At 41.1% G+C, this 11704-nt stretch overlaps 1 protein-coding gene across 1 annotated transcript in view; it reads left to right on the top strand.

The window, feature by feature from the left end:
• mical3a (microtubule associated monooxygenase, calponin and LIM domain containing 3a) overlaps positions 1 to 11704 on the top strand; it is a 91097-nt gene that overhangs the window by 37279 nt on the left and 42114 nt on the right. Inside the window, 9 exon segments of the mRNA XM_020602927.1 lie at positions 5145 to 5551; positions 6223 to 6430; positions 6572 to 6688; positions 6835 to 6936; positions 7662 to 7817; positions 8850 to 8950; positions 10607 to 10864; positions 11031 to 11146; positions 11534 to 11660. Coding sequence (XP_020458583.1) covers positions 5273 to 5551; positions 6223 to 6430; positions 6572 to 6688; positions 6835 to 6936; positions 7662 to 7817; positions 8850 to 8950; positions 10607 to 10864; positions 11031 to 11146; positions 11534 to 11660 — 1464 coding nt within the window. The 5' untranslated portion in view covers positions 5145 to 5272.

The raw sequence follows: 11704 nt of genomic DNA, 5'->3' as shown, positions 1-11704 counted from the left end.
ACATTCACTGGTGATGTTTGGCATGACAGTCCATTATTACTGTCACTTCAGGTAATTATATTTCTGCTTGATTTAATCTCCAGGTGAAGACAAACATGCATTTGACACCAGTGTTAATAGGCTTTATTCTTTATAACACCGCTCATCATAACATCACACTATGCTGTTGAACTATGACTTAGTTTTAAGAGTTTTTACCTCAGGCTCCACATTCTTGCCTCATGTTTACAGTTGTGGTTTGCAAGCAGGTGGTTATGATGCGCGTTCACACCAAAGGTTCAGGCTTTTTGAAATATTAATAAAAGAATATAGACAAAGAAATTAGAATCTGATTCTTGTTGTGTAACAGTCTAATTTTATGATTGAACTTGTTTTCCTGCAATTTGTTTGCAGTGAATTGCCACACGGAGCTGTGTATAGGACACATGCTTCCACTCAAACATCATTTTGATGATGAAATTCTTTCTCATTGGAAATGAGAATTTCACTATCAAGGTCAGTTGTGTGTCACATTAACACTGCAGTGGCTGTAGGCATGTGATAAAGTGAAAGCTGAAGGGCTGTAAACAGATATCTGTAGTACAAGATGGTTACACAAGGATGATGACAGAATGTCAAATATATGGCTGTTGTAGGATAAAGCTGGTGATTTTGTTATTTTCTACAAATCCCAAACAGGGACTAACACCAACAATGAATTTCGTGTGCTGGCCGTAATGAATAGGAATCGAGCAGGGAATGAGAAGCTAGCGGGGTAGTGTAAACAGAGCAGAAATCACGCACAGCTGACGCTTTCTTACTTCAGAGACTGTAAAAAAGTGATGTTCTTAGCCTTTTTAGCTGTTTCTTTTTCTTTAAAGATGGGCTTTTGTTATTTTGAGGAAGAAACATGTCACCCAGTGCGGCTGTGTGGCTCACATTGCTATGTTTTTAATAGTTTTAATAGGATAACAACGGAACTCTACAGCACACGAATAAGTTAAACCAGGTTTTAGATTCATAGACATTATGGTCATTTTAATTAATCAGTTTAGTTTCTGATTCATTGTTTGGTCTAGAAATGTCAGAAAACTGTCTAAACCATCAGTCCGGATTTTCCAGACTAAAATCTAAATCTCCATTTTGCCCACTTTGTCCAACAAACAGTCTTAAACCCACAGAAATTACAACAATATAAAACACAAAAAAGCTGCCAGTCTTCAGAAGCTTCAACCTACAAGTGTTGACAAATGACTTAATTAAACCATTAATCAGTTGTCTGACTAGTTGGCGATAAATGTTGAGTAATCCGAACTTTGACCCAACCTTTTCAGCACTGTGGTATTCAGATATTTACATCTTTTTACCTTTACACAGAGCCAGGCTCAGCAAGAAATGTATTTTTCCACAAGCTGTTCCTTTAAAATTTGAGTTAACTGCTCTACTTTTGTTGTCAGTCGGATCTGTTCGCAGCCTACAGGCAGCCCCTGAATAGACCACACCTGCTGCTGCATTGCTCTGTAATTAGCATTATATTCGTAGTGTAATGCAGCCATCTCCAGCGTCGGTCATACAAGCAGGATATGTTGAGGTGATCATTAACTCTGAACAACAAAGACAAGATGGTGGTCTTCTTAAAGCAAACGGGAAGAAATAAGCCGAGTCATAAAACTGTCAAATCCAGCTGTTATTACAGGGTTTTAGAGCTGGTAAATTGGGTTTGGTGTGCTACAAGATTGACTGACTGTTGTGATGATATCCACCCCTCAGGGCAGAGAATCAGAGGAGGAGACAGGCCAGGATATTACTTTCATCTCCATGGTGTCCTCTGAGCATCAGTCATCCCCGAGCGGGAGACTGATGAAGGGCAAAATGCTGTTTACTGGTACACGCTAACAGAAACACACAAGCTCACAGTCCCAGTTACTCTATATCACTATGGAAGATAAGCAATTTACTTAAGTTGTTTACCTCAACACTTGTGAGATGTTTTTACTGGCCAGGGAGAAGCCAAACCAAGCTCCTCAGATTCTCCTTAGTAGTCTACTGATGGGAAAGATGTCCTGTTTGGGAAACCTATATGTCCCCCATTCTTTATTACTTTATTACTGAACCAAAACAAGACAAATGCCAATAGCATAAGCTACAGTGGTGTAGATTAATTGTAATTTACAGTATACTTATTTACCAAAGTTTATTTCATTCAAACTGTGCTGTCAAATGTGTAGCTTAGCGGCCTAATTCTGGCTCTGTTTTTAAACTGGTGGATGATTTAATACAACCAGTGAACAGCACAGGCATGCTGTGTGGAAATGTTTGCATGCATGTGTGTAATCCTGGTGTGAATTCTCTGAATGTGTGAATTTCTTACAGCTCATCCAGATGTCAGAACATGTTGAGTTGGTGCTGAGCCAAAGTGGTTTTGATTTTTTTTTGTTTGTTTTTCTTTCTCTAAACTGTTTGGTTGGATTTGTAGTATTGTAGAAGAAGATAAGATTTTGTCTAAATATTTCAGTTGATTATTTACATAACCCCTAACTCCCATCTTTGTCACCATTCTAACAGAAACACAGCGTCTCCTGTAAAGTGGACATATGGGTTTTTGCAGGAGGCTACTATTATTCAAATTCTAGTTAAGCTGGGCTACAGCAGGGTCTGTCTGAGATGCACCATCTTTTGACAGGTCACACACACACACACACACACACACACACACACTGTACATGTCAGCATGTTCATGTCAGTCAAGCTCTCAGAAGTGTGTCGTATATTACCTACTCATTTCCCCCACTTGGTCTGTAATGTGTCTCCTTAACCAGTGTGAATAGGAAATCACTTCTCCCTGCTGAGACCATAGAGGATAGCCACAGACTAAAGTTAGGTCTTGCAAAAGATTTGATTTTACCATTGACATTTTCCAAGTTCCTGTTCCTTTGAATAGGGAGTTTGAGGTGACCTGTTTTCTTCTACTGTGCTACATGCTGGCATGCTCGTCTTCTGTCATTAACCTTCAGAACAGCAAGGAGTGTAAGAATATAGGTGTTCAATTTTAGGCTTGCTTTATTTTAGGAAGCTCTTGTCAGGCTTTTGGGTTTGAGGAGAATTCATCAACTGATGAAATGATGCCTGTCTGGTATAAACCTGGTTCCAGCTTCCAGCTTCCCAAATGGGAATTTCTGATGGCTTTCTTGGTCTATGATGTTAATGAAACTGCTGGAAAAGAAAGTTCAATATGTCAAATTGGACTTTGGAAATTGTGATGGCCTTTTTATAAACAGATTTTCTGACATTTTTGGACCAAATGATTAATCCATTACGTCAGATAATGAAAATAATAGGGTTGCATTTGGTCTCATTGATCTTCAGTCATATTATACAGAATACCACTCTATTACTAGTTATCATATCATATCAAAAGTAATGGGATATCCAAAGCATAATCTCTTTTAGACATGAGTAGTCAACCAAAAGATGCCATTGTAGTGTTGCAGTTACCAGTTCATCTGATGCTACACGTGAATCTTGAATCTCACTGTGGCTTGTTGTTGGAGTTGCACACTTCATGGCTAAGGTGGCACGTGCCAAGAAAGGACTAGTGACAGTCTGTGGCCAACACACCGGCCCAGTTTTGTTCAGAAAATAAGCTGGAAATTGTCCTTTATCTGTCAGCCCACTGCACGCCAGACTGCTGAAACGTCAAACCTGACTGCACCTCACTTAACTTCTTGTGGAGATGAACGGCCTTTGGATGCCTCATAACTGTTTGAGTGATGTTTTTTACCTCTTCTACTTTTGATCATCCGGCTGTTTTTATTGCTATGTGAATTAAGGACCATCAGTTGCATTCATGTGGAATGAACATTGGCTGAATGCAGCTGATACCAAATGGATCAGAGCGTCTTTATTTTGTTTTGGTTTTTTGTTTTTCAATCAATGTTTGTCATACAGAGGAACTACTGCTCGACTGTATTTTGCATAATGGCCCCTAAACTATAAAAATGAAATCACAAGGGGTTTGTTACAGATGATTTATCAAGCACAGGTGTGTGTGTGTGTGTGTGTGTGTGTGTGTGTGTGTGTGTGTGTGTTATGTTCATACATAACCACAGACTTTACAGAACTGCTCCAGGTGCAGATTGTCATTTTGTGTGTGTGTGTTTTTTCTGCCATGCCTGTACACTGAGAGAGGAAGTGATGTAACTGGTTATTTAAACGCTTGGAAAGGGTCCTTTCCCGTCTCTGAAAGTGCTAAAACCTTCATCCTGACTGACTGAGGCAGAGCCAGATTCGGAGCCTCTGCTGTTTGTACTGAACTGAGGAGTTGGCAGGGTGTGAAAAGGAGGCTCGCTGACCCACGTACCTGCCCTCTTTCATTATGTGTTACCATTGGGACTGGGGCTACACTGGGTTTTCATGAAGTAGCTCAACAATTTATACAGTGGCACATAAAGCTCAAGCTATTAGTAGTGTTAATGTTTTAGTGTTTCTTTTTACTACTACTCACTGTTTCAGTAACTGGGTCCTGTCTTCACCTGAGTGATGAAGGCTGTTTATAATACTAAATACACTCAGAATTAGTCCAAGAATCCCAGTGATGACAGCACGACAGCTAGGATTATATTTTGTTTTACAGTATTTTGGGACGAACTGGCTATTTCAACTATCTGGAGTGATGCTGTGCCATGTCTACACACTTGTGCCCTGTGTGTTTCCTGTTTGGCTTTGTGTGGGTTCAATGCCTTTCCTGTGTCTGGCAGCCTCATCCCTAGATAGGTAAGAAGCACTCTGAGGTTGTGTCGCTCTATAAGAATGAGAGTGAGATCTTAAATGACCTGGTCTTTATCCCCAGTTGCTGCTTATTATTGCTTATCTGACCTGCCATTATACATATGGGTGTTTAGTTAGTTTAGGGTCCATACAAAATGGCACCAGAAGAAGCTTGGTCTTTGCATCGATCAGGAAGTTCATATAGTCTCTATAATTAACATTTCTGTTTATGTTGGACTGGACAGTGTGGATTTGTGCATTTAAAAGCTGTAATCTTGTGAGTTTGCTTTTCTGCATTATAACGTGGTAATGTTTTATACAAGACAAACCTTTGTAGCAGAATGTTGAATTCTCTTCTGTGATTCAGTCGCTGTTACTTCTCTTTCTCATGTTGACAGAATGAAGATGCCTGAGCCTGGGAGTTAAAGCCCTCCACCAGAGGCAGCGTGTTCCAGGGCTGCGGGTGGACCCAGAGGCCCCTGCCTGGGGGGTGAAGGGCCCTCACAGCCCTGTGTTTGTCTGGACCATGGGGGATCGAGTTGCTGGTGCAACTGGAGGAGATGGGGTAAACCAGTCCCATGTCCTCTTTGACAACTTTGTCCAGGCAACCACATGTAAGGGCACACTCAAGGCCTTCCAGGAGCTGTGTGAGCACCTGGAGGTCAAGCCCATCGAGTACAGGGTCTTCTATCACAAACTGAAGTCCAAACTCAACTACTGGAAGGCCAAGGCTCTCTGGGCCAAGTTAGACAAGAGGGTCAGCCATAAGGAGTACAAGAAGGGCCGCGCCTGTGCCAACTCAAAAGTAAGCCTGCATTAGCAGATGTCACCATACATTTAAGAACAGCTTTGCTTGTTAGTGGCTTCAGTTTAGTGAGAGCTAAAATCTGATCCTCAGTGTCAAGGGATCAATATTATAATGTGTTGTTATTTTTTCCCAGCCCCACCTGTGTGTGTGTGTGTGTGTGTGTGTGTGTGTGTGTGTTTGGTGGGGGGGGGACTGCTTTATTCAGAGGCTTCAGAAAGTTTTTGGCTCTCGTCATGTGTTCCACACCTACTTGTGTTTAGATTTAATATTAAAAGTGATAAAAGTTCCATGTATTCCAATCAGTCTACACTCAATCATCCATAATTACAAATTGAAAATATTTTATAAATTTTTTTTTGGCAATATTTGGCAAACGTTTTGTGTTTTTCACTTAGAATAAGTGCATTCAAATGCCAAAACAACAAGAGCTGGTTCTCATCAAACATGGGAAGTGCTCCTCTTGTAATTCAACATCTGAGTTACATTACTGTTGCTTTTTTTCTTTTTAAAGAAGTTAGGTGTGAGATAGAAATGTTAGCATGGGATGTCAAGGTGCATTCTGTAGCGGTGGGTTTTTAGCCTGTGGTAAAAGCCTTGACTCTGACTTGTGTTTCCATGTGCACAGTATAGTTGACATCATTTCAACACCAGTGTCTCTTTGTCTCTAGTGTCTGATTATTGGTGCGGGGCCATGTGGCTTACGTACAGCCATTGAGCTGGCTTTCCTGGGGGCCAAAGTGGTGCTGCTGGAGAAGAGAGATGCCTTCTCCAGGAACAACGTGCTGCACCTCTGGCCCTTCACCATTCAGGATCTCAGGGGCCTCGGAGCCAAGAAGTTCTATGGAAAGTTTTGCGCCGGCGCTATTGATCACATCAGTGAGTGGACATGACAAATATCACTCTCCTTTGCCTACACTACTTAACATACGTGAACTATTTTTCTGTAGGATTTGTTGTGTTTTGTGGGTTTTGTTGTTGGCATCCAATTCACGTTTTCTTTCCTTCTCTGCATTGTAGGTATTCGTCAACTTCAGTTAATGCTGCTCAAAGTGGCTCTCCTGCTGGGCATTGAGATCCATGTCAATGTGGAGTTCAAGGGTCTCATTGAGCCCCCTGAAGATCAAGAAAGTGAAAGTAAGTGAGAAAACTGCTGCCAAACAAACCCAAGAGAAGTGAATAGAAACTGGACATGTGTTTCATCAGAGAACTGTCTGTCAGAGGCTCTAAGCCTGGCTCATGTGATGCATTTCTGCCTTATTACACACGCTCTGTTTTCTTAGGGATAGGCTGGAGGGCCGAGGTCCACCCTAGGACACACCCTGTCAGTGAGCTGGAGTTTGATGTCATCATTGGAGCAGATGGAAGGAGAAACACACTACCAGGCGAGTTCACATGTGCAGACTGGAAGAAATGCATCAGTAATGCGGATTTTCCTCGACTAAACAAGAAAAGCATAAACAGTACTGTTTGTTTTGTTTTTTCTAAGCGGACTTGGAGGTCAGTCAGAGTGACTATGATGTCATGTTTACAGCTGTGGTTTGGATGCCTGACCCCCCGATGTTCCTCACGTGTGAATGAGCATTTGTGAACATGTGTGTTTGTTTGTCGCCGGCCATAACGTCCAACTTCAGACAGTGTTTGCTCTGTCAGCGGAGCAGAATAGGAATTGTTGAATTGGCTGTCTGTTTCCTTTATGAGTGCTGAGGCCTCACATACAGCTGCAGTGGCAAAGGGGAACCCCTGTGGAGTAGAGTACCTGACCCCTCTCTGTACTACTGACTGCTGCATCAGTGAGGGGAAGCAGCAGAGTTCCTTTGGGATAACTATCAACTGCATTCACATAGCCTGTAAACCTAGGCAGTTGTTTATGATACAGAACATCTGGTTGCATTTATGATGTATACTATGTATTTGCAGTGCTTGATATGTTGTAGTTTAATGTTCCAGGTCAAATATGAGCTGGAACATTAAACAGCTTTGGTGATTTACTTTCTTTTTTGCTCTTCTTTTTTTTAGAAGCTGTTTGAATTTATATTATCTCAGTTCAGGTCTTTATACCCTGATTCCTGACCTTACACATTGTTTACTTTCTTCCTGTAATCCTTAGGGTTTCGGCGTAAAGAGTTCCGAGGCAAGCTTGCCATCGCCATCACTGCTAATTTCATCAACAGGAACACAACAGCAGAGGCAAAGGTTGAGGAGATCAGCGGCGTGGCGTTCATCTTCAACCAGAAGTTCTTTCAAGACCTCAGAGAAGCAACAGGTCTGTCACAGCTCCAATCTGCAACAAACAGAAGCTTAGGGATTTTATAGTATCTTCCTTTTTTTCAGGTAACTATATCATAATAAATACCTCAGGATACTGCATTAGGAAAAACTGTTTTTTTTTTTTTTGGAGTTCAGAATTGTAAGATCTTCATGAAGCAGGGACAAAAAGAAATCCATCTTTTGACCACAGTTCAGGATTTGTCAGCTCATCCAATTAAAGCGCTTCACATGAGGTTTGATGCCAAGCTAACGTGACAGTGTCCCTGTGGTTTTGGTTATGTGCTCCGAGTCGTCTGATTGCTCCTCTAATGACAACATGACAGTTGGTTATTTTTTTTTTGATTTTTGATTTGATTTGATTTATTCTTTCAAGCATGTAAAGACAGTCGATATGTCAACACACATAATTTTACACATAATCCAATATCAATTTACTTATACCTAGTACATGCTTGAACGGAGTAGGAAGAAGTCAGACGTATCCAGTCCTACCCCATGACATCATCTTACCATCATTGGTTTGCAAGCAGTAAATAATTCTCTTCTACACCACACAAGTAATATACTAAAGAATTATTACAAAGTATTAACATTCATACACCACACCCACAATGTTCCATCTAATTAATCATTAAGCCTGTTCTTGCATATATCTTGATTGACACATACCTTTATATTTATGTTTAAACTCATCAATTCTGTTACTATTTTTTATGTCCACACTTAAATTATTCCATAGTTTTACCCCACTTATGGAAATACAAAATTTTTTTTTGGTTGTACGTATAGCATGAATTTTTAAATTTAACTGACCCCTTAAATTGTATCCCCCTTCCCTTTCATTAAATAGTTTTTGAATTCCACCAGGTAATAAATTGTTCCTGGCTTTATACATAAACACAGCAGTCTTATATCCCACTAAATCAAAAAAAAAATTAGACTGTATGACAATAAGTTATGGCAATAAGTAAAAGTATTTTGTTTTGATATATAACAATACGACTTTCTGTTGTGTTTTTTTTTTTAGGTATTGACCTGGAAAACATTGTCTACTACAAGGATGACACGCACTACTTTGTGATGACTGCCAAGAAACAGAGCCTGCTGGAGAAGGGAGTCATTCTGCGTGTGAGTGATCAAAGCTTAGATCTCACTGTGGTCTGTCTGTGTGTGTTTTTGAGAGACAATTGTTGAATCCCATTCAGTTTCTCTGTGGTAGACACAGAGGCTGTATGCACACACACACACACACACACACACACCCCAACAAAATAAGAAGTCTGCCTCTTTCTGTCTTTTTGACTCACTCTCTTCCATTCTTTCAGTCTTTTATCCTCTCTGGTTTCACCCAGTATCAGCCTAATGGTCTCACCAAGCCAACAGTGTTCAGGAACAAACTGCCAACTCAAGCACACTTGCTGAGTGCTTTTGTCTTCAATGTGCACGGTAGTTTCCTTTCTCTGGCCCCTTTCCACAGGAAACTGGAAAGACCTTTTTACATGTCTGTCTTCAAAAATATTACTGAAGGTGCACCATGATTGTGGGGGATTCTAAATTGCCTTAAAAGTCTCTGAAATGAACATTCTTACAAACCACAATCATCCCTTTTTTTCAGGTAATTTTAGCTGTCTTAAATGTACACGGTTGTGCCATATGTTTTGTTATCCCACTGCATGTGTGTGCAAGTCTGTGTTGATGACATTAATGAGGTTTTGGCGGTCTGACGCCAGAGGGCACATGTTAATAATTGCATAACTTACTCAACGCACAACTGGTTTTTGATGGAAAGTCCTAGATGGATCCTTTTTATAGCGATGAAAATGACTCTGCCTTGCCCTTTGGAAATGGCGAAAGGAAGGGTGGAAGAGTAAGCAGAAGGGTGGGGAGTCCACACAGTTCAAGGCAAATCAGAAAACACCCCCCCTCCCCCATTCATATCTTCCACTACCCTACCATTCCTCTTACCCACAATCCCTACCACCACCAGCAGCCTGGCAGTAGAGAACCAGGGAGCTTGAAGGTGGAACAATGTTCCTCTCGCCGCCCTCTATGAAAACATGTCACTCTGAAAGGTTGCAGTGATTTGATGTTCAGTACAGGTCATTCCACTGCAAGTGAACGTGTCTCTCTGTTGCACAGTCAGGTATTAGATTAAAATGATTTCACAGACAAATCAAGTTGTTAATGTTTACTCATTCTTTCACCATACCAGAGGATGCTTTGTTTTTATATAGTCTTGCATTAATTGTCATGCTAGAATCCCTAACATACATAACATCTCTGATTATGATAGGATGTAAAATAAGATAAGATTTTTAAATGGACACATTTATGAATCCAGTGCAACTGTTTATTGCATAAATAATATTATGTAAAAATAGCCCAAAGATAAGATTCCATTCCTTTAAATTTCCAGGATTTTGCATTTTATCCTTCATATACTGTTGAGCTTAGCAAACTCATTATTTTAACTTGTGTCATGGCCACTGAAAATTTAGCCTTCTACATATAAACCTTCCCACCATTTGTGTCTTTGCTTTCCCACTTAGAAAGAGGATATTCTAAACTATTTTGCTTCCAGTCTTTCTAGATGATGATTTGTAGTTGATGTCTTCATCTTCAGCTTTCTGCAACAGCTGCAAGCAATTTTCTCTTGTATGCTGAGAACTACTGATGTTTCGTGCTCTGAGCGTTTGATTACATTTCTCTAGACATCACTACTTTTAATAGTTTTTATCCTAGTGCCTCTTCTAGTCTCATTTCATGCTCTGATTTCTGCTGTAGGACTATGCAGACACAGAGATGCTGCTGTCCAGGGCTAATGTAGACCAGGCTGCCTTGCTGTCTTACGCCCGTGAGGCTGCGGATTTCTCCACCAGCCACCAGCTGCCCACACTGGACTTTGCCATCAACCATTATGGCCAACCTGATGTAGCCATGTTTGACTTTACCTGCATGTATGCCTCAGAGAATGCCGCCATGGTGCGCCAACGTAATGGCCATAAGCTGCTGGTGGCGCTAGTCGGTGATAGCCTGTTGGAGGTGAGAGATACAGTGGAGGTTTTGAGAGACTTCCAGGAGATTACGTGTTAATGTTTTATTTTATCTAAATTCAAGTTTAGATATTGGGTCACAGTTTTTTTTTATGTTTTTGCTTCTTCTGTGACCGTATTTGGTTGTTGAATGTGGCGTTCGATGTTGTCTCCAGCCCTTCTGGCCCATGGGCACTGGCATCGCCCGAGGATTCTTGGCAGCCATGGACTCGGGCTGGATGGTGAAGAGCTGGGCTCAGGGAAGAACCCCTCTTGAGGTGCTGGCTGAGAGGTGAGGCTGTGGATGCATACACACCAAACTACTTTGTTTTTGTACCTGCATTCAAACACTCATGGGCACATAGCTACATACACACACATGTTCTCTCACTTCAGACACACCCTTTTATCTCCAAGTGCTTTTCTAAGAAATGTGCCTGTATGTGATTTCAAGCATCAGCGCCACCTCTGATAGTATTAATTGGATAAGAGGCTACAGGCATAAGCACTGAATGGAATGTGAGTTCTGCAGTAACTCTCTGTGGCCCTTGATAACACTGTTAACATGACTTCTTTATGTATTGCTGTAGTTTCCTCTGATATTTTCCTCCCACTAATAGGACTCTGCCTATATAGTGAATGGGATTATGTTACATCTTGTAAAATTTGTTCTCTTTAGGGAAAGTATATACCGTCTGTTGCCCCAGACCACACCAGAAAACGTCAGTAAAAACTTCAGTCAGTACAGCGTGGATCCTACCACACGTTACCCAAACATTAGCCTCAACTTCCTCAGGCCCAGCCAGGTGAGCATGGGAGCCGATGAATGCCAGGTGCAGCCTTTGTCTCT

Source organism: Monopterus albus, unplaced genomic scaffold, assembly GCF_001952655.1.
Source record: "Monopterus albus unplaced genomic scaffold, M_albus_1.0 scaffold59.1, whole genome shotgun sequence".
NCBI lineage: Eukaryota > Metazoa > Chordata > Actinopteri > Synbranchiformes > Synbranchidae > Monopterus > Monopterus albus.
Note: the sequence above shows the minus strand (reverse complement) of the source record. Positions and strands in the feature narration are given on the sequence as shown.